This window comes from Macaca mulatta, chromosome 9 (assembly GCF_049350105.2).
Source record: "Macaca mulatta isolate MMU2019108-1 chromosome 9, T2T-MMU8v2.0, whole genome shotgun sequence".
Taxonomy (NCBI): domain Eukaryota; kingdom Metazoa; phylum Chordata; class Mammalia; order Primates; family Cercopithecidae; genus Macaca; species Macaca mulatta.
In genome coordinates, this window is record NC_133414.1 from 107,659,520 (window position 1) to 107,682,500 (window position 22,981).

The window sequence follows — 22,981 nt, forward strand, 5'->3', positions numbered from 1 at the left end:
AGGTGCCACCATGCCTGGCTAATTTTTGCATTATTAGTTGAGACAAGATTTCACCATGTTGGCCAGGCTAGTCTTGAACTCCTGACGTCAGGTGATCCCCCCACCTTGGCCTACCAAAGTGTTGGGATTACAGGTATGAGCCACTGTGCCCAGCTGTGATTCCCTTTCTTGATGTTCAAATCATCCCATTTATGGCCAGTGGAAACCACTTTAAGTTGGTTCCTGAGTCCATCTGACATGATAAGATGACTATTAGGCAGGCCCTGATGGAGACAGCTCTTCCATTAGGTCCAAATGCAGCCCTACAAAGCTGGTAACCTACGCAAACCTTTACCAGGTTTTTCCTACTCTTTTCATCAAGTTTCTCCTCCGTTCAAAATCTTCAGTCTGCTTTTGAGACTGCACTCCAACTCACACAGTTGGCGTCAGAGCCCTGCCTAATGCAATGATCCATTTTTTTTTTTTCATTCTTTCTAATGAGATGACCACCTCTACTTTCCAGCTTATCTCCTCCCTGGCCCACAGCATGCCACACTCATTCCTGTCTATCCTCGATCTGGAATCCGCTTGAGACCCTGTCCATTCCCCAGAACCACTGGACTGCACAACTGCAGAAGCATGTCACACTGATACTTATTAGCATGGAACTTTTCCCCTCTGTTTGTACAAATCCCATCAGTTGTCAAGGCCCAGGCTGAGTTCCAGCTCTCCTAGGAAGCCCCAGGAACAACCACACTCTCATCTGAGTTTCCCATCTCTGGACCCATCGCTCACTGTCATCTGGGCCCACTTATTTGGATATTTACTGCCCTGAACAGTCACCTTAATGTCTGGGGAGTCCCAGTTCTGGCTCCCAAAGGGTAGAGACTGTTATATCTCTAAGGTAGAGAGGGTAGAGAAGCTAGTGCCCCTCATAGTGTAGTCTCTTGATAAATATTTTTAAAATTTATCTGATGAACTCAATCTAGAAGGTGGGTTTGATTATTGCTGTTTTCTTTTTGTGTGTGTGGGGGGGTGGGGACTGGAGGTCAGGATTTTTCTCTGTTGCCCAGGCTGTAGTGCAGTGACTTTATCATAGTTCACTGCAACCTTGAGCTCCTGGGCTCAAGCAATCCCCCTGCCTCAGCCTACCAAGAAGTCAGAACTTTTTTAGACAGGGTCTTGCTCTGTCACCAAGGCTGGAGTGCAGTCAGTTGCGTGATCATAGCTCATTGCAGCTTCAACCTCCCAGGCTCAAGCAATCCTCCTACCTCAGCCTCCTGAGTAGCCAGGGCCACAGGAATGTGCCACCATGCCTGGCTAATTTTTTAAAAATTTTTTGTAGAGATGGGGTTTCACTATGTGGCTTAGGCTGGTCTTGAACTCCTGGGCTCAAGCAATCCTCCTGCCCCAGCCTTCCAAAGTGCTGAGATTACAGGTGCAAGTCACCACGCCCAGCGATTTCATTTTTGTAGAGACAGGGTCTCACTTTGTTGCTCAGGCTTGATAATTATTTAGAATAGAAAATCTAAGAAAAAAATTGTATCAAGTTTCAGGTTAGCAGTTTCCCAATATTAACGCCTCAGGAAAGTTGTTTTTTAAAAACTGAAAATTTAATGACGAGGGTAGTGTAAAATTTCAGATGCCATAGAAGAGCTCTTGCTTTATCTGTGGGATGCTGGGATGTCTGGATTTTTACTTTTGGCCAAATCTGGCATGCTGCCTGTTTTTGTAAATGAAATTTTATCAGCTCACGGCCATGCTCATTCATTTATGTACTGTCTGTGGTTGCTTCTGCAGAGCTGTGTACTGGAGACACAGAACATATAACCTACAAAACTAAAATATTTACTATCTGGTCTCTTGCAGAAAAAGTTTGCAGGCCCAGCACTTTGGGAGGCCAAGGCAGGAGAATCACTTGAGCCCAGCAGTTGGAAACCAACCTGGGCAACATAGTGAGACCCCCGTCTCTACAAAAACTACACAAATTAGCTGGGCATAATGGTTTGTGCCTGTAGCTGCAGCTACTCAGGAGGCTGAGGTGGGAGTATCACTTGAGCTCGATAGGTCGAGGCTGCAGTGAGCCATGATCATGCCACAACAGTCCAGCCTGGGTGACAGAGTGAGATCCTCTCAAGACAGACAAACACAGCAGCCCCATCCCAGAGATACTTACTAAACGGCTAGATGTGAAACCCAGGCATCTCCAGGCCCGAGATGATTCTACTGCATAGCCAGAACTAAGAATCTCCAACAGAAACAGCTCTTTATCACGAAGAAGTCTGAGGCATGAACTGCATGAAATCACCCCTACTCCTTAACATCCCCTTTTCTTGCCCTAAGATGCCATCTCTCACTGGCATCTACGTTGGGAAACAGTTTTCACATTGGGTTAAATCTATTGCACTGAAATCACAATTATTTTTATAAGTTGATGAGCAACTTAAACCCAATTTGAAGTAGTAACTTAAAACCCAAATTTCAGTACAGCATAATTTCTATCTTGGCAATCACCTGCTCAACAATAGATGCCAAGCGCCCCAGGGCCAGGCCACATTCATCCCCTCGGGTCACCACAGCACTGCCGAGCTTCACCACGATTCTCTTGGCATGCTTCAGTTCACCGCGGTGGGCAAAGGACTTGCCATGTGTACGACTGAGGGGTACAGTGATAAAGGGGATGTTGCTCCAAGAACGAACATGTCTGATGACTGAAGGCTGGATACAATCTGTAGCCATCAAAGTCAAATGCAAGAAAAAAAGAAATAATATAGTTTTTCAATAAAAACATACATGCTCAGTATTAACCAGTTTAGATACCAAAAAACAGCATTATCATTATTAACTGTGTAAAACTAGTACAGTATATCAAAAGCTCTATCTAGCATATTCTTATTTTACTATTGTATGGAGTTTACACCCAGGATGCAGGTCATAGGCATACTCAAATGCTGTTGGTGAACAGTACAAACAAATTAATCTCTCTTGAAGACAGGTTGGTAAATGTATCAAAAGCCTTTAAAAAAGTTATCTAAAAAAGAGATTTATCAGAAAGCTATTCATCACCGTGTTATTTATTATCAGAAAAATCAGAAGTAGAGTAAATGTTGGATAAAGGGAAAAAGATTAACATTTTTAGAATTTTTAATAATGTACAAAAATGCTTATATGTTAATTTCATATATGTATAAACACATAGATGGATAAAATTAATGGAAAATTAATATTTTATCTCTTGATAGGATTATAAGCAATTTTAAATTTTCTTCTTTGTTCTTTCTTAGGTTTTCCAAGCTTATGCAGTAAAGATGCATTGCTTTCATAATCAGAAAAATATGGGTGTTTCTAAAGAAACTATAAAAAGAGGAAAGAGCCGGCCAGGCATGGCAGCTCACACCTATAATCCCAGCACCTTGGGAGGCGGAGGCAGAAGGATCACTTGAGGGTCAGGAGCTCAAGACCAGCCTGGACAACATAGTGAAACCCCGTCTCTACTAAAATACAAAACTTAGCCGAGTGTGGTGGTGGGCACCTATAATCTCAACTACTCAGGTGGCTGAGGCAGGAGAATCGCTTGAACCTGGGAGGCGGACGTTGCAGTGAGCCGAGATCGTGCCACTGCACTCCAGCCTGAGCGACAGAGTGAGATTCCTTCTCAAAAAACAAAAAAAGAAGGAAGAACCTGATTAGCAAAGACAGTAAAGAACAAAGTAAGTGTATGAATAATACAAAATCTCAACTAGCCTATCTACAATTTCTCTTTGATGAATTCAGATGCCTGTAACAATGATGAAAGAAACCAAAGAGCTTTCTGAAGGAAAAGCAATGTTAGAGTCAGATACTTTCTATCCCCTCGGACATCTGCCTCTAACCAATTTTCTTGATTCTTTTTCTTGTAACACTGTACAAGATTACAGATCATTTGTACAGATGAACAAACAAAAAAAATTATACAAGATTTCTAAGGAGGAAAAAAATCTTGATTAAAAGCCAAAGAGAAACCTGCATAAAGCCAGAAGTAAAAGAGTAAAAGCTGAATGTCAGGCACAGAACCCCTTCAACACTTCTCATGGGCCCAACACCTCCTGCTTCGCTGATTACTAATTACCCATTCGTCCTTTCTCACACAATTACCAGATCCCCAAGTATTGGCGAGGCATACTGCCATCAGTCTAAAGACTACATTTCCCAGCCTTTCTTGCTCAGATAGACAGGACCATGTGACCAACAAGATATCTGACTAACAAGATATCTGGCTAACAAGATACATGTGAAAATGTTATGTGGAATTTCTAGGAACTTAAAAGAGACATGCTTTCTTCCATTCATCCCCACTGCTGCTTGGAACATGGGTATGAAGGCTGGAGCTCAATCACTCATTTTGAACTGGAAGGAACTGTGAAGCAACAAGAACGAAAGAGCAGGGATCTCTGATGATTCCACAGTGCTATTCTGGAAGCCCTGGACTGCCTACCTTCTTTCAGGACTGCTAGGCTTCCTTCAGGAGAAAGAGAGAAATACATTTCTATCCTGTTTGAGCCATTATTATTTTGAGTTTCCTGCTACATGCACATAATTGTAACTGACATAGAAGGAGAATGACTGCATAGGCAGATGGGCTGGGTGAGGTCTCCATGGGAGAGAAGATGCTGTCAATCAGTGGGGGTGGAGGAGCACTTACAGCAAATAGAGCTTCCTTCCTGATAGCAAGAAGCAAGACGTGGTGGGTAACATAGGTTCTCAGCAGGACTAAGCTTTAAGCAATTCCCTGCAAAGACTTTTCTATATCTCATTATAAGCAACTCATAAATATTCAAATGAATTACTAAAATAATCATTCCAAGCCACCTTTTGAACCACTGTTCTATTACTGTATTAGAGAGTTAAGTACCTTCACTTGAACCAACCATTATCACTTCCCTTTATATTGTCTGTCTATAAATGACAATTTTCTGAAAACCTCTTTAGACCTCTGACTCTCTCCTGGTCACTAACTCACTCCCTAACCATAATCTACTGATGGTGGGTAAAGTAGGCAGGAGCTTATTCTCATGAATGGGAAGGCGACTGTGGGTTCTCCTCCCTTCCTGTGTCCTTCACACACAAATCTTAGAACATTTCTAACAAAGTAGTGAAGATTCATTTCTTCCTTTCCTTAAATAACCATTTTTCAAGTGACTATGTTTCAGGTTTGTGGAGATATAAGAAAGATAATATGATCTTTTTTCACAATAGGCTTGGCATCTAGATCCGGGCACACAGCTACTTAGTAAGCCATTATCTGGGATGGAACTGGGATTCTGACGGCATTGCTGGATCCACAGGTGTATGGTCTCTTCCTGCTGCGGGAGTCCCTGGGACTAAAAGACTGGTTTGTTGTTGAGACTAAGTTTTGCGGAGTGCTACTTTCCTTCATTAGGTTAATTATTAATAATACAGGTACCCTACTCTGTTTTCAGGAATATTATCCTAAGCAATATGTACACATAAGTTTTAAGTTTAAAAGTTGTACACATAATGGTTTGGTCTCACTGATCTGATAGAGAGAAGGGTGGTGGAGGGACAGGCTTACTTCCCTAGGGTTTGGACCAGGGATCATCAGTGGCTGTTTGCAGAGCTCAGAGCTATGCCAAGTATTATGTATTATCCCTTTGATAGCTGTCAGATCTAGGCTTTCTGGCTTTCTCTCCTGTCCGCTGGAGGGCCTATCCTGACCTGGAAGGGGTGGTGAGCATGGGTGGAGCAGCCTGAGAGGGTACCTCAGGAACATGGCTAGTGGCATGCGTGTCTGTCCAGCTGATCAAATGGTGATCAAATGGTAGAAGCCAATCAGAATCCAGCAGCCAGGCTAGCATGAAGGAAGCTAACCCACAGTCTGTATCAGAAGAGGGTGGGTGGCATGGCTCAGTGCCAGGTAGTCAAGGGTCATTCTGGCTGAAGACAATAGGGTAACAGCAGTAGATAAGGCCTGTTAGGGTTCAAGAGGAGGTCACCACTGTTAATAAGGTTTCATGCAGCTGACTCAGTCAAATCCAGTAGGTTCTAGCACAAAGGAGAGCTTCATGGGACCCAGAGCTTTTTGGGTTTCCTATTGAACAACACCTTTTACCTTCCAAGGTTGACCTTACATTTCTTGGGGGGTATTTTTTAAATGTTCTACAGTGTATTACACTTGTTAGGGTCCATACTGAAAACGGAGAAGGCCTTGATTAGTTAGGAAAATTCAAGGTTTCTAGAGAAGTAATTGTTTCCCATCTTCTAAGGAACTTTTAGGCTCTAAGTTCCAAAGAAAATCTGTCCCCTCCTAGTAGGTATGAGGGCATAGTGAGGTGTATGTGTGTACAGGTGTGGCATGGTGGGGGATGGGAGGGGTTGTCCATGTTCTTCTTAAGGGCCACAGATTATACTCTTATTACTCTTAAGGAGGAGAACCCTTTACTTCTTCAGCATCAGAGTCCTTATGCCCAGCAACCAATGAGGCTGTGTTCCAGGCCTCAGCAAGAAGGGACCCTGACATGACTTCTCTTTTTCTTTCTGGCCTTCCATTGCCTTCTCTGTTTGTCTCCATAAGCTTTCTCATTTTGCCTTTCTTTTCCTATTTTTTCCCCCTGCTATTCTGCTTATCATGATCAGTGAAAGAGCTCCATTCCAGAAAAATCCAAATCCCCAAATCCAAAAACCTAGGGAAACAATTAGAAAGTGCCTCCTTCTGCGAATGAGCCTAATGAGGATAAGTATCAATAATAAAAATACTGAAGTGAACACTTACCACATACCAGGAGTTGTACTAAGTATTCACACACCTTCTACAGGAGTAAAAAGGATAAGCGTTGGCTCTGGAGCCAGACTGCCTGAGTGGAATCTCAACCTCTTCACTTACTTGCTGTCTCCCTAACTATCTCATAAGGTTGGTATGGGGGATAAAACAAGTTCATGCATGAACAGAGATTGGCACAAAATAAATACTCAATGCATATTAGCTGGTACTATGAAAAAAGTGTTACTTATTGTGACATGGCATATATATCCATGGTTCCTGGCTTATAACTCTAATAGTGCTTTTTAGTCTTTCGTTATAATGTTGGTGTAAGGAAACAGAATCTCTCTCTGATCTTCTCCTGAACTCCTTTCACCTGCTCAAGGCAGGACTCTAATTTGATTGTGGGTTGTAAGACTCTCAATCCAGAGACGGTCCTGCCCCATACCTTGGAGGAAGAAATATTGCACAGAAAGACCAAGATAAAATCTGAACAGACAGGCCTTGCTAGGTTACCCCACTCAGTCTATTAGTATTAGGTCACATCCTTTTTGTTCAATCACATTTCAACACAGTTGTCCATGCTTTAATCATGCCTACCCCAGTAAGTCTCCATAAGAGTTCCAAGGGGACAAGGTTCGGAGAGCTTCCAGACAGCTGAACATGTGGAGGTTCCTGGAGAGTGGTGTGCCCGGGACGGGCATGGAAGATCTGTGCCTCTTACCCCACACCTCACCCTACGTATCTCTTCATCTGCGTCCTTTGTAATAAACTGGTAAATCTAAGTGTTTCCCTGGGTTCTCTGCATGATTCTAGCAAATCAACCAAGCCCAAAGAGGGGATTGTGGGAACCCCAGCTTGAAGCTGGTCAGTCAGCAGTTCCAGAGGCCTGGACTTAGGACTGGTAGGAAGGTGGGGATGATCTTGTGGGACTGAGCCCTCAACCTGTGGGCTGTCCTCGGGGAGGTAGTGTCAGAATTGAACTGAAGGATACCCAACTGATGTCCACTGCAACCCCCACACATTTGGTCACAGAAGTCTTCTGTGTTGCTCGTTGTCATGGAGAGCAGAGGAAAAATAGTTTGAGCTTTTCTATACTCTACCTTCATCATCATTGTCGTCGTCATCACCATCATCATCATCTCACTGAGTTCTCATGAATTAAGCCTCATAAGTTAGGTATTACTATGAGTTCCTTATTCTTGTTATCCATTTTATAAATAAGGAAACCGATGCTCAGAGTAACTGAGTAATTTACCAGTGTTGCCAGATTACAAAAATGGCCACAATCCTTTTGCAGCTTCTCCATTAACAGGTGAGTCAATTTTCCAAACTTCTTAAATTTGGGCTGGCCCTGTAACTTGCTTTGACCAAAACAATGTGGCAGAAGGAACAGTATATAAATTCTGAGTTTGCATCTCAAGAGGACTTGCAGCTACCATGCTTGCCCTTCTTGGGAACCCTGTAAGCATCACGCGAAGAAGCCATGAACAGCTTGCTGAAGGATGAGAAGCCACACAGAACATAGGTGATGTGTCATCCCAGCAGAGGCCCCTTCATCCCCAACAATCAGCCCTAAGTCAATCTGAGACCTGACACAGACACAGAACCACTGTGCAGCTGAGCCCAGTCCAAAATACCATCCCACAGAATTGTGACCTAAACAGACAGTTGTTTTAAGCTACTAAGTTACTTAATAAGGAGAAGGGCTAGTTTTAAAAACCCAGGACCTGGTTCCAAATCCTGAACTTTTAGCCCTTATACTCTACATGAATAGGAAAGAGATTTTTCTGTCTAATGATAAGCCTGATGAGTTGATTGGCAAGTCATCTTGCAATGAAACCTGGAAATGGACTACTGATAAGATTTAGGTGATATCGAGGAGCTAGCCAACTCAAAACATCGTAAACAGCCTTTCAACAAATGATGCTGGAACAACTGGTATTAAAAGTTGAAAGATGAACATTGACCTACACCTCACACCTTATACAAAAATTAACTCAAAATGGATCACAAAGCTGGGTGCAGTGGCTCACACCTGTAATTCCTGCACTTTGGGAGGTAAAGGTAGGAGGATCTTTTGAGACCAGAAGTTCGAGACCAGCCAGAGCAACATAGACTCCATTTCTATAAAAAATTTTTTTAAAAATTAAATGTGCCAAGACTGGGCAACATGGCAAAACCCTGTCTCAACAAAAAATATAAAAATTAGCTGGATGTGGTGGTGCAGGCCTATAGTCCCAGCTACTTGGGAGGCTGAGGCAGGAGAATCGCTTGAGCCTGGGACGTTGTGGCTGCAGTGAGTAACAACTGCACCACTGCTCTCCAGGCTGGTTGACAGAGCAACAACCTGTCTCAAAAAAATAAAATAAAAAATAAACAAAGAAAAAAATTAGCCAGGTGTGGTAGTATACACCTGTAGTCCTAGCTACCTGGGAGGCTGACGTAGGAGGATCACTTGAGCCCTGGAGGTTGAGCCTTGATCGTGCCACTATGCTGCAGCCCTGGGTAACAACAGAGCAAGATCCTTTCTCAAGAAAATAACAACAAAAAAAAATGGATCATGGATTTAAGTGTAAAATATAAACTATCAAGCTTTTAGGAAAAAAAATAGGAGGAAATCTTCAAAATCTAGGGTTATACAAAGAGTTCTTAGACTTGACCACCCCAAAAGTATAATCCATAAAAAGAAAAGCTGATAAATTTGACCTCGTCAAAAGAAAAACTTTTCCTATATGAAAGACCCTGTTAAAAGAATAAAATGACAATCTATGAGACTGAGAGAAAATATGTGCAAACCACCTATCCAACAAAGGACTAATACCTGGAAGTGCTATGGTTTGCATATGGTACGGCCCTACCAAGTCTCAGGTTGAAATATGATCCCAAGTGTTGGAGGTGGGGCCTGGTGGGAAGTGTTTGAATCACAGGGGCAGATCCCTGATGAACAGCCTGGTGCCATTCTCAGAGGGAATGCATGAGTCCTCACTCTTAGTTCCCATAAGAAATGCTTGTTAAAAAGGGCCTGGTTCTTTCTTTTCTCTCTCTTGCTTCCTCTCTGGCCATCTGATTTTGCACACACCAGCTCCCCTTCATCTTCTGCCAAGAGTAGAAGCAGCCTGAGGCACTTACCCAATGCAGTTATTGGTGCCATGCTTTTTGTACAGCCTGCAGAACCATGACAAATAAACCTCTTTCCTTTATAGCCTCAGATATTCCTTTATAGCAATAAAAATGGACTAAGACAGGAAGATATAGAGAATTCTCAAAATTCAATAGTTAAAAAACAAACAAACAAAAAGAAACAACTTTCCAATTCAAACTGAGCTAAAGGCCAGGTGTGGAGGCTCATGCTTATAATCCTGAGATGGGGGGATCACTTGAGGTCAGGAGTTTGACACCAGCCTGGCCAACATGGTGAAACCCTGTTTCTACTAAAAATACAAAAATTAGCTGGGCATGGTGGTGGGCACCTGTAATCCCAGGTACTCAGGAGGCTGAGGCAAAAGAATCGCTTGACCTGGGAGGCGGAGGTTGCAGTGAGCTGAGATCGCGCCACTACACTCCAGCCTGGGTGACACAGCGAGACTCCATCTCAAAAAACAAAAACAAAACAAAACAAAACAAAAACTGAGCTAAAGACATGAACTAACATTTCACTGAAGAGGATATAAACACATGAAAAGATGTTCAGTATCATTAGCTATTAGGGAAAGGCACATTAAAGCCACAATGTGATATCACTACCTACCTATCAAAATGGCTAAAATAAAAAAGAGTGACCACATCAAATGATGGTAAAGATGTAGAGAAAGTGAATCACTCATACAATGCTAGTAGGAATGTAAAATGGTACTGCCACTCTGCAAAGACAGTTTGACAGTTTCTTATAAAACTGTGTTAGGCCATTCTTGCATTGCTGTAAAGAAATACCTGAGGCTAGGTAATTTATAAAGAAAAGAGTTTTAATTGGCTCATAGTTCTGTGGGCTGTACAGGAAGCATGGTGCTGGCATCTGCTCAGCTTCTGGTGAGGCCTCAGGAAGCTTATAATCATGGCTGAAGGCAAAGGGGAAGCAGGCATCTCCAACAGTGAGAGAGAGAGAGCAAGAAGAGAGAGTGAGGGGGTGGTGCCACACACTTAACCAGATCTTGTGAGAAGTCACTCACTATCTCGAGGACAGCACCAAGGCATAAGGGATTCACCCCCATGACTCAAACACCTCCCACAGGCCCCACCTCCAACACTGGGGATTACAATTCAATATGAGATTTGGTAGAGACACACATTCAAACTATATAAAAAACTAAACATGCAGCTACAATCTGACCCAACAACTACACTCTTAGGCATTTATCCCAGAGAAATGAAATTATGTTCACACAAAATCCTGTACATGAATGTTCATACCAGCCTTATTTATAACTGCCAAAAAATGAGAGCAACCCAGATGACCTTTAATGGCTGAATGGTTACAGTAACTGTGATACACTCATAGCATTAAATAGTACTCAGTAATATAAAGGAACTAACTGATACACACAGCAACTTGAATGACTCTCCAGAGAATTATACTAAAGAAAACAGAATCCCAAAAGGTCACATACTGGATGATTCCATTTATATAACATTCTTATAATGACAAAATTATAAAAATGTAGACCAGATTAATGTTGGCCGGAGGTTAGTAATAGGAAAGAGGACAGTGGCTGTTAAAGAGAAATAAAAAATCCTGTGGTGATTGAAATGTTCTGTATCTTGATCGTATCAATGTCAATACCCTGGTTGAGATACTAGGTGAAATTGGGTAAAGGGTATAAGGGACCTCTTTGTACTATTTCTTAAAACTGCAAGTGAATTTATAATTAGCTCAAAATCTAAAACTTAATTACAAAAAAAGTAATGAACAAAAATAGCATGGGGTTGGGCACAGTGGCTAACGCCTGTAATCCCAGCACTTCGGGAGGGAGGCCAAGGCGGGTGGATCACCTGAGGTCAGGAGTTCGAGACCAGCCTGGCCAACATGGCAAAACCCCATTTCTACTAAAAATAAAAAAATTAGCTGGGCGTGGTGATGCACACCTGTAATCCCAGCTAATTGGGAGGCTGAGGCAGGAGAATCGCTTGAACCTGGGAGGCAGAGGTTGCAGTGAGCCAAGATTATGCCACTGCACTCCAGCCTGGGTGACAGAGCAAGACTCAAAAAAAAAAAAAAATGTAAAAATTTATTTTGGGGGCAATAAATACAGGAAACACTTCATTGACCCAAACACTCAGAACATTTCACCAGGAGACTACCTCTTTGTTTCCTTATTTGGCAGAATTTTGTCCAATTCTGCCAAATTACATCTTTTTGTTTTTTTTTCCCTCTTTTAAACCTATTTTCTTGGCTGGGCATGATGGCTCACGCCTGTAATCCCAGCACTTTGGGAGGCCAAGGCAGGCAGATTGTTTGATCTCAAGAGTTCAAGACCAGCCTGGGCAACATGGCAAAATCCCATCTCGACAAAAAATTAAAAAGTTAGAGTCAGTGTGGTGGTGTGTGCCTGTAGTCCCAAGTACTTGGTGGGCTGAGGCAGAAGGATTGCTTGAGTCCAAGAGGTCTGGCCTCCACTGAGCCGTTTGTGCCACTGCATTCCAGCCTGGGTGACAAAATGAGACCCTGTCTCCAAACAAACAAACAAACAAACACTTTTTTTTCTCTTTGAAAACCTTGTTGAAACACACTTTGACTATCAAACTTCCCACATACTCATAAGTTATCTATGGTACATACGCGATCTGGAGACGGTTGTACACTGGACCCAGGGCAGGAGATGTTGGTTGAAAGGCTGGAACCCACAGCGGTAAACTTGACTCAACATGTTGCGATGTGGTCACTGACCAAAGTATCTGCAGAATACATTTTTTAAAAAGTGAGTAATGAAAAATACTGGAGAATTCATTTCATTTCCCTCTCCTTCCCCTTACACTCAGAGTAAAAATCTGACTCTCCTGCTCTAAACTCTGCTGTATTAGACAAACTCCCACCTCCTCCATATTACAGAAAAGAGAGAAAGAGTAAGTGGCTCTTTTCTAGGTCTCAACCCTAGCCCTTCCTTTCCTAGGACCATCTTAGTTTTTATGTGAGCAAATAATAATGCAGGGTTAGGAATATTTTGTGACACAAAAAATATCTGCTGTTTTTGGTATCTTCCAAATTAAAAAAAAAATCTTTCAGGTGCAATGCTTATGTATTAATACTAAATCTTCATATAATTCCTGTAACGGATCCAATATCCTAAAACAACCATGTCCACTTTTCTCCTGACACCTCCCAACAGAACTGGGAAATGCACCTATTTGAAATGTCAGCTTGATCCTTGCCAGCCAGCCATGAGAAGCAAGAGGAAAGGGCAGAGGCTGCTGCCATGTTTTTCTTCCTGATGCCCCAGGATTATAAAGTAACTCTTGTACCCCTGGAAGGCAGTGGCAATGTCTGCAAGTGGCTAACATCTAAATCCTGTGGAGGATGAGAACATGGCTAGAAATCTTGGTTGAGAATATGAGGCAGTTATGGGCATTTCCTCACCCTGGGTCAAATTTGAGACTTTAGACAAAGAATAGTTTATTTCACAAAAAAGTAGGGGACTCCTTCCTATATGTACAGGGAGAACAAGCCATTCATTATTGTAGCTCTTTTTTGTTTGTTTGTTTGTTGAAGACGGAGTCTTGTTCTGTCGCCAGGCTGGAGTGCAGTGGAACAACCTTGGCTCACTGCAACGTCTGCCTCCCGGGTTCAAGAGATTCCCCTGCCTCAGCCTCCCAAGTAGGTGGGACTGCAGGCACGGTGCGCCACCACACCTGGCAAATTTTTTGTATTTTAGTAGAGTTGGGGTTTCACCACGTTGACCAGGATGGTCTCGATATCCTGACCTCAAGATCCACCTGCCTCGGCCTCCCAATATTGTGGCTCTTTTTATGCTACAGAGACACTGCTGTTTACACAAGAAAAACACTTCGGTTTCTTTGTTTGTGGGCCTCCTTTTAACTTTTGTTCTATGGATTGGTGGATATATCCCAGCCCTCTTAAATGTGCCTCAGAAGACTAGCATTTAGCCCCATAGTGAAGAAGAATAAGGCATGGTGTTATTGCTTTACAATTTATACTGCACAAGGCACCGAAACAGGACAGAGAATGGAAGGATACAGCTGTTCTAAAACATATGGCATCTAGTAGGCAACAAAGTATTAATTGATCTTTGTTATTTCAGTTTTTTCATAACACTGAAGTATGATTTTGGCACATGATCTATGTTTGCTGCTTATATAAATTCCTTCAATAATGGCTGCTAAACAATTATTTACATGTGAATTCTCCAAAATAACTATAGAAGAGCCAAAGGGTAGAACAATCAAATTCCAGTTCCACCTCCCTAAGAAACCTTCCCCAGCAACTCTAGTCTTCACAGCTGGATATATATTCCATAGGTTAGATTTTAAATAGCCCATGACTACTGCTTTTCCCATCTGGATTACAAACTTTCCATTGACAATATGGCAAAAACGATGAGGAACAAGGCCTTTGAAATTGGTCAGACTTGGGTTCGTGCTCTGCACTTGCTATCTGTGTGTGTGTCTCGTGGAGAGCTACCTAATTTTCCTAAGCCTCTGTTTCCTCACTTATAAATCAGGGATACTAACACTAAGGACCTCATGGAATTATAGCGAGAATTAAATGAGATAATGCGTGGAAAATGCTTGGGTACAACAGATGGTCAGTAAATGTCAGTTTTCCTCTTTTTGTCTTTTAGGCACTAATGATGCCTTACGATAATTTTCTCCTTAATTTCCTTCAAGACCCATCACAGGAACAAAGAATTCAACGAATATTCACTGTTAGATACAATCACACACATATATTGACTGACTGTGTACCTCTCTGTTACCCAAGAGTGATTGAAAGCTCTGAACACTTACGGTCACTGAATTAGAGGTTGAAGACTGACACAGAAACTAAGCCTCCTGGCCTCTTCCGTGTACCACTATCTCTGACTGACCTCGGAGGTTACATCTACTCTGTCACTGTAATGGATAGCTCACTTTGCCAGAGTGTATTACGCCCTCGAGAAGCACACAGTTGATCCCAAGGAGCAAAGAGTGTGTGTGTGTCTGTCTAGACTCATATCTAGATTCGTGTGATTGCGTCTAGACTCTCTGTGTGTGTTTAGACTCCGTATCATCAGTTGAAAAAAGTTTTCATGTTCTGACTCAAGACATTTCTCAAGTATCTCTTTACAGACTAAACAGAAAGCCCTTATCTAACTGATTTGCACAAAGAAGTGAACTTCAGTCCCAACACAGTTCATCCACAAACACATGCTCGGTATATGGCTCACCACTTAAACACAAAGATCCGATGGGCCTCACCACCTCAGAGGGCAGGGGACAATGATGGGGGAAGGGATGAGGTGGGGTATCTGGGTGCACCCTGCTGTAACAGGAAGGCCCCAGCATACACAGAATGCCATACTGGAAAGGGAGTCTGGCTTTGAGGAGGGGATCACGAACGCCCGGAGGGCCGCGGGGAACTAGAGACCCAGGCCCGAGATGTCGGCGTGTGGCCAGCTAAAACCCGCGGCATCCCGGCGCCGCCACCACCGCCACCACCGCCACCACCAGTGCAGGCTCCGGACTCTCCGATCGAGAAGGGGCCCGCGGAGGCCTGAAGTCTCCACTTGGCCCAGTTCCTCACATGGTGTACCCAGGGGAGGCCGGGGAGGTCAGGGGCCCGGAGCCATCCGTAGATCCCGGGGCCGCCGCGCACCGGCATATGGGAGCGCGCCGGGGTTTTGCAGCGCGCCCTAGGCGGCCCGGTGCAGCCGCCATCCCTCGGCCAAGGCCCACACCTACCCGCGGGCCAGATCCCTGGGCCCCGGCACCTGCTCCGGCCGCGCCCCCGCTCCTCTGTGACCAACGGCCCGGCGCTCACGCCCCTCGCGCTAGAGCCTGGACGCGCATCAGCTTCCGCAGAGACTAGGGCGCCTAGCCATCCCCGCCGCTCGCTGCGTACCTGCCTCACCACCGCCGCAGCCGCCGGGCACTGCCACGGGTCCGCACTCTACGCCGGGCTGATTCCAGCGCTCGCTCGCTCTCTTTTTTTTTCCGTCCACGTCCCGCACGTTACGTCAGTGGCGTAAAAGTAAACCTGGGCAGCTGGGCCTACGCTGTTGACGTCGGGCGAGGGCCTGGCCTGGAGCTGCGGCGCGGCAATGGCGTAGGCCCCTTTCGAGAATTAGGCCCGCGGTCCACGTGGCTGGCCCGCCCACTAGGCCCCCGCTAGCTCGAGGAGGCGGGACTCGAGTTCAGGGGGAACGCCCACGTCCTGGGAGGGGACATGGGCCGAGGACAGGGGCGAAGACAGCTTCCAAATGCCGCCCCAGCGGGCCTTCCAGGGAGGTAGAAGAGGTGCCTGGCATCCTCAGCTGCTGGTAGATTTCATAAGGTGTGTTTGTCAGTGTTAACCATATATGCCGGGCACACCTCGGAAATAGGTTGGATCAACTTACTTACGTTAGTTACTCCAGGCACATCCTGGGAATAGATTGGATCAGTTTACACACATTTGCAAACTTTGGCTCCTTAAATGGAAGCATTTTGACACTGCAATCAAATTGCTTACCCCCTAGTCATCTGGAGATTTCCCCAGTGGTCCCATCTCAACTCTCTTTCATCAAAGGCAGTTGTAAGAATATTGCATTTTAAAATAGGATATTCAATCTCTGACAACTAGAACTATTCCAAAGGTGAATGCAGACTCACCTTTAAAGAGGGACCAAGAGAGACCACAAAAACCTGCCAGCACAGTGGTGTGTGCCTGTACTCCCAGCTACTTGTAGGTGGAGGCAGGAAAACCACCTGAGCCCAGGAGTTCAAATCCAGCCTGGACAACACAGCAAGACCCCATCTCTTAAAAAGAAAAAGAAAAAAAGTGAAAACAGAGATTTTTCTCCCTCTTTCTTTGCTGTGTTTTGCTCAAAGGACACATTCCTGCATAGGCACATAGTGCTGGGTGGTGGGAGGGCAGCACTTGATAGGAGGTTGGGCACAGAAACGCATCTTGCCCTTCTGTCGTCCCTGATAACACTGCTAAGTTTATTTATTCATTTTCTTGTTCATTAAACACTGGCTACTGCTATGGTCTGAATATGTCCCCCAAAATTCATATGTTTGAAACTTAATTCCCATGCAAGACTATTGGGAGGTGGGGCCTAATGGGAGGCATTTGGGTCAAGAGTGCTCACCTTTATGAGGAGAGTGACCCTCATGAATAGATTAATGCTGCTATCAAAAGTTTTGTGGGGGTGGGTGTCCTCTGCTGCTCTTCTGCCCTTCCACCATGTGAGGATACAGCAAGAAAACCCTCATCAGATGCTGGCACCTTGATCTTGAACTTCCTAGCCTCTAGAACTGTGAGAAATAAATTTCTATTATTTAAAAATTATCCAGTCTGTGTTATTGTATTTTAGCAGCACAAAATGGACTGAGACAGCAAGTTAATGTACCAAGCATTCCCTGGGTGTGGAAGAAGACATAGTTGAGTCCACAGCCTTATGAAAGAGAGAGATATATGAGCAAATAATTACAATACCATGTGATAAATACTAAAGAATGGGATGGCCAGACATTCAGGGATGGCTGAAATGGTTTGACTTTGTGTCCCCACCCAATTCTCACCTTGAATTGTAATCCCCATAATCCCCACCTGTGGATGGTGGGACCTGATGGGAGGTGATTGGATCATGGGGGCTGTTTCCCCCATGCTGTTCTCGTGATAGTGAGTTCTCATGAGATCTGATGGTTTTATAAGGGACTCTTCCCGATTCACATGTTTGCTCTTTCATGCCTGCCACCATGTAAGACGTGCCTCTTCTCCTTCCACCATGACTGTAAGTTTCCTGAGACCTCCCCAGCCATGTGGAACTGTGAATCAAGTAAACCTCTTTTTTTTTTTAATAAATTACTCAGTCTTGGGTATGTCTTTATAACAGTGTGAAAACAGACTAATACATGGCTTTAAAAAGAGTTGATATTCAAATTGTGCTTTGAAGCGCTAGAAGTAAGGGGTTTACCTAAAAGAGGAGAGGAGTATAGTATCATATGAGGAAGAGGGAATAAGGGAATGATATATGCAGAGGTGTGAGACACCCTGTGAACAGAGGCTACTTGCAGTAGGACATGACAGGAGAGGGGTCTGACTGGGATCCTACCTTACAAAGTGTTTTTTGTGCTATGCTAAAGATTTTGAATTTTATAATCCTCAAAAACAGAGACATGACTTTGTAAGTGCTGGAATGGTATGACCAGATTTTTGTGCCAGAAATGAGTAAAGAGGCCTAGAGCTGGAATGTTGATTATCCTATTGCAAAGGCACAGGTAAGAAATGGTGGCCAAAAAAAAAAAAAAAAAAAAACGCTTCAGCAGAGGAATGGGGGACAAAAAGGAGGGAGAGCTGACAGTACTTATTCAAAGTGGGAGAGTGAGAGAAGAGCAGTGCTTGGGAATCTAATGATGCTGCAATACCATGAATCAGGAAATCTATGAGGTGAGTTCTCATGAGATCTGATGGTTTTATAAGGAACTCTTCATCCTTTACTGGTTTGCTGTCTCATGCCTGCCACCATGTAAGATGTGCCTCTTCCCCTTCCACCATGATTGTAAGTTTCCTGAGGCCTCCCCAGCCACGTGGAACTGTGACTGGGGAACAACAGTTCTTTTGGGTGACAAATGAGAATACGAAATGTGTTAAATGTGGAGCATTTTGGATTTGCAGTAGGGTAGAAAAAACAAAAGAAATTAAATTTCCCTCAAATAAGTTATATCTGGTATCTCATCTTTTGTTTTAAGATTCTCATCATGTACTTAGAATGAATTAGGTGACTATGGGTATAGCTAGAGCCAAGGGACAGGGGCCTTCACTTTAGAAGGCCTGTTCTGGTTCTTAACTCACAGATTACCTTTTGGTAATAGCTTGTCTACCTTCCCTGCTAAAAGATAGGCTCCTGAGAACAGGGAAGTATATTCATGGAACATAAGAAATATTCAATAGATATTTGATAAATAAATAAAAGTAACTACTTTGGTTTAGTTTTCTCAAATAAGAAATAGGGCTAATGACACCATAGGGCTAATGTCTATCCCATAGGGTTGTGAAGAGTATAAAAAATGAACATCCTTTAACATTGTACAGACATTTTCTATTTTATTTATTGCTCTTGTTTTTATTACTATTTTACTACTAATATTCTATTCCATCAATAAAGAGAAAGGAGTGGAATATGTAACTATGGATTAGGAAAAATTAAATTTCAGACATATGAGCTAGTTTTTCCCTCCATAGAAGTCAAGGAAGTAATTCAGCTATGATATTTTTCCTGTGTATGATAAAAAGACTGACTCTTTTTTTGACTGGAGAGATTTAATTTTTGTCTCAGCAATTAGAAATAAGGCTGGATATGACCAGACAGTCACACAGGAAGTGGGACATTTAGTATTGGTCTATAAGAAGGCAGGATTGAGAAGTGCTTCTTTAGATGCCATCTAAATTATTTTAGGCTTAAATTACCTTAATCTCAAGTTATTTAATTATAAAAACAGACACTCATTCGAACAGGACAATTTACTAGAAGGAGTAACTTATAGTCTCCAAAGGCAGAAAGTCAAATTGGGTCTCACAAGGGGCAGGGACAAGAAACTCAAGATGGTTCTCCATCTCTAAGTCTTTTGCTAACACTTTTCTTTGCCCATCTGTTTCCTTTTCTCCACTTTTCCTTTAAGATAGAGTCTCCATTAGTGAATATTTGGTGGAAAATGGCTTTCCTAGCTCTAAAAAGTCTTTCCAGTTAGTGCCCACTCATGACCCATTTCAAGTCTTGGTCTAAATTCCAAGTTCCTGTGAGAGAAAATTGTACTGGCCTAGACTGGTTCAGGACTCCATTCTTGGTCCAGTCATGCATGTAATGGAAAGATGGAGGCTGTCTCCTCCCCTCCTTAAGCAAAGCTCTGAGCAGTTGGAATTCTGAGAAATGGTGGCCATATTCAGGAGTTGGCAATGATGGGACCCTAAATGAAACCAGTTTGAGCCACACTATGCAGCATTCCACAGTTTCACAAACCAAGCTGCACATGAGAAGCACCTAAAAAACTTGACAAAATACTGATCTTAGAGTCCTCACTTCCCAGAACTGCCTCTTCCACCAGGGATTCAGCATCTCTAGGGGTAGGGCCCAGGAATCAGTATTTTTATAAAGCACCCTAGAAGATTACTTTGTGACTAACCTTTGGGAACCACTGCTTTAAAAGACCCAGAATACTGAACAAATACAATGATAAAAAAGGGAAGTTACTCATAAATATGGAGTATTACATACAATACACAAGAAGTTGAGTTTTTTGTTTGTTTTATTTCTTTGAGACAGGGTCTCACTCTGTTACCCAGGCTGGAGTGCAGTGGCATGATCATGGCTCACTGCAGCCTCAACCTCCTGGGCTCAAGCGATCTTCCTGCTTCCACCTCACAAATAGCTGGGACTACAAATGTTCTGGTGATAGTTGTGTAACTCTGTGAATACATTTAAAACCAGTGAATTGTACACGTTAAGAGGATGAATTTTATGGTATGTGAATTATATTTGACATATACTTTGTTTAAAGGCACAGAATGGTCTCATAGCACTTCAGCATGAGGCTAAGGATCTGAATCACGGACCAAGAGGGACCAGATTCTGAAAGGGGCAGGTAGTCTGTCAGCAGTGGACTGGATGTCTGCTACCCCATAGATGAGGATGAGTTGTCACGTATTATTTTCCTTTAAGAAGCCCAAACCTGGAAAACTTAAATACTCTATTAGCTTTGTGGTCAGTTTTACTACAGGTCTCCTCGGAGGCAGGGTTACTGAATGAAATGTCTATGAAATGGACTATAGTGGGATCTGTGCTATCAGCTTCCCAGCTGCCGACTTCCCCTTGTACAGAAGCACTTCCTCTAATTTAATAACAACTGCTCAAAACTTTGCTTTTTCTTTCAGGGAAACTGGTTACTTTCCAAGTGCTTTGGAAAAGGGCAAAATGATAGACATGATGTTTACAAATGTGCGTTTTCTTCTCATGAAGCAGGATTATAACTAAGCATATGCTTTATTAAAAGGCAGTTTTAATTTCAGAGCATTAATATGCTGTGAAGAAAACCAAACTATCTCCCAGTTCTGTCTGTCTGGCTTTCAAGTCCCCACAAAAGGAGCTGCCATCCTGCTTATCTTGGCTGTTTGGCCCATTCAGTGTTTCTACTAGTCACTTCAGGCCCCGAACCCTCCTGCCCATGAAAAACCCTGGGTCATCATGAGGGTTGCTCTAGGCTCCTGGGATCACCTCCCTCCCACTCACTCTCCCAGTCCCCTACATCCTGCCACGTTAGTTCCAAACTTGCCCCTCACTAGTCTAGGCCACACTGATTGCTTTTCTGAACAAATGTAGTCTCCTGTGTTACATGTCAATCTCCCCCCACTAAATTGTTAGGTCACTGAGGAGCTGCACCTTACAATTCCACATTCCAGAGTTTCACTGAAGTTGTTCTAGTACATTCTATTCTTTACATTCAATTCTTTGGAAAATGGATTTAAAGTTTCAAACAAGTAGATTTGGTATCTTACACCAAAAATTTGCCTTAATTACAAGACTAGGATAATTCTGCTCCAGGCCTAAACCTTTTAATGTTTTCTATCATAGTTCCCAACCAATTCCTACCTGTCCAAGAGTGATAATAGGAAATTACCTTGTTTTCTCTGCAAGCCAGAATCTCTGAATTGGCAGGGCAGGCAAGGCCCTTGGTAAGCTGCCACTGCCTTGTGCTAAAACAAAAAATATTTTTTGCTGGACTCACTAAAGTCAGTGTCACAAAACTGGGGTCTTCAGAGTATATCTCCAAGGAAAAGAACCTAAGTCCCCTGATTTAAATGCTATTGTGTATTTACGAAAGTTTTCTCCCTCCCTGCACACCCCTCATCCTTTTTTTGGTACAGTCTTGCTCTGTTGCCCAGGCTGGAGTACAGTGGCATGATCATGGCTTCCTGCAGCCTTGACTCCCTGGGCTCAAGTGATCCTCCCACCTCACCTTCCTGAGTAGCTGGGACCACAAGTGTGTGCCACCATGCCTGGCTAAGCTTTTCTTCTTCTTTTTTTTTTTTTAGACAAGAGTTTTGCTCTTGTTGCCCAAGCTGGAGTGCAATGGCGCAATCTTGGCTCACTGCAACCTCTGCCTCCCTGGTTCAAGCAATTCTCCTGCCTCAGCCTCCCAAGTAGCTGGGATTACAGGCACCCACCACCATGCCCAGCTAATTTTTGTGTTTTTAGTAGAGATGGGGTTTCACCATGTTGCAGGCTGGTGTTGAACTCCTGACCTCATGATCCACCCACCTTGGCCTCCCAAAGTGCTGGGATTACAGGTGTGAGCCACTGTGCCTGGCCAGCTTTTCAATTTTTTGTAGAGATGTAGTCTTGCTACATTGCTCAGGCTGGTCTCAAACTCCTGACCTCAAGCAGTCCTCTTGCCTGAGCCTCCCAAAGTGCTGCGATTATAGGAATGAGCCACTCTATCCGGCCTTTTTTTCCCAAACCTCACACACATAGACGCATAATCAGGAGGCAGACCACAGGCCAGCTGCCTTCTACCATGCTGCTGGAATTAATACAACAAAGCTCTCAACCAGTTTTATTTTTCCTCACCACAATGAACGGAAGAAAAAGGCAGAAACAAATGGTAGGGTCATTTGCTAGTAGAAAAGAAAGCTGGGATTCCCCATTTACTTTGGAAACTGAGGAGAAAAAACTGCTTTCCCCACTCGTGTCTGGGCAAAGGGTGTGCCCAGATGTTGGCAAAGGAACCGGACAAAATCGACAGCCAGCAGTTTTCTGTTCCAAACAATTAGCTCCTCTACAGTCCAGAGGGAAGCTACTCCTGAGGACACTCAAGGTGACAGCAGAAGTGTTTCTCTTTCTGCTTGGCCCAACTGTGCCTGAGGGCAGATGGATCCAGACCTTGTAAACATTCAGCTAGGTGTAACATAACCAGAAAGGCTGAAGGAAGGCTCTTGGCCTTCCCAGCTTGAGAAGCAGAGGGCCTCCTGTGTACCTGGTGGTCTGCAGAGCCCAAAGCAGAGAGCTATGATGAATAAAATATTTTTATTGCTTTTCTAAAATAACTCCTTTCATA

General features: G+C 43.5%; 2 protein-coding genes across 19 annotated transcripts in view; both read right to left on the reverse strand.

Moving 5' to 3' along the window:
* ALDH18A1 (aldehyde dehydrogenase 18 family member A1) overlaps positions 1-15,861 on the reverse strand; it is a 50,065-nt gene extending 34,204 nt beyond the window's left edge. For 5 of the 15 annotated variants that reach the window (XM_077946908.1, XM_015147768.3, XM_077946906.1 and 2 more), the window contains exons 1-3: positions 15,789-15,861; positions 12,513-12,628; positions 2,494-2,708 (exon numbers count right to left, since the gene is read on the reverse strand). In XM_077946908.1, coding sequence (XP_077803034.1) covers positions 2,494-2,708; positions 12,513-12,600 — 303 coding nt within the window. In that variant the 5' untranslated portion in view covers positions 12,601-12,628; positions 15,789-15,861. Of the gene's footprint in view, positions 1-2,493; positions 2,709-12,512; positions 12,629-15,470 lie in introns of all 15 variants that reach the window. The other 10 variants (XM_077946909.1, XM_028826692.2, XM_077946907.1 and 7 more) reach the window with 4 other exon arrangements.
* A 6,611-nt stretch (positions 15,862-22,472) lies between these two features.
* TCTN3 (tectonic family member 3) overlaps positions 22,473-22,981 on the reverse strand; it is a 150,716-nt gene continuing 150,207 nt past the window's right edge. For all 4 annotated transcript variants that reach the window (XM_015147769.3, XM_077946942.1, XM_077946941.1 and 1 more), the window contains one exon: positions 22,473-22,981. This exon is cut by the window's right edge and continues 377 nt beyond it. The gene's annotated coding sequence lies outside the window, so the exon portion shown is untranslated.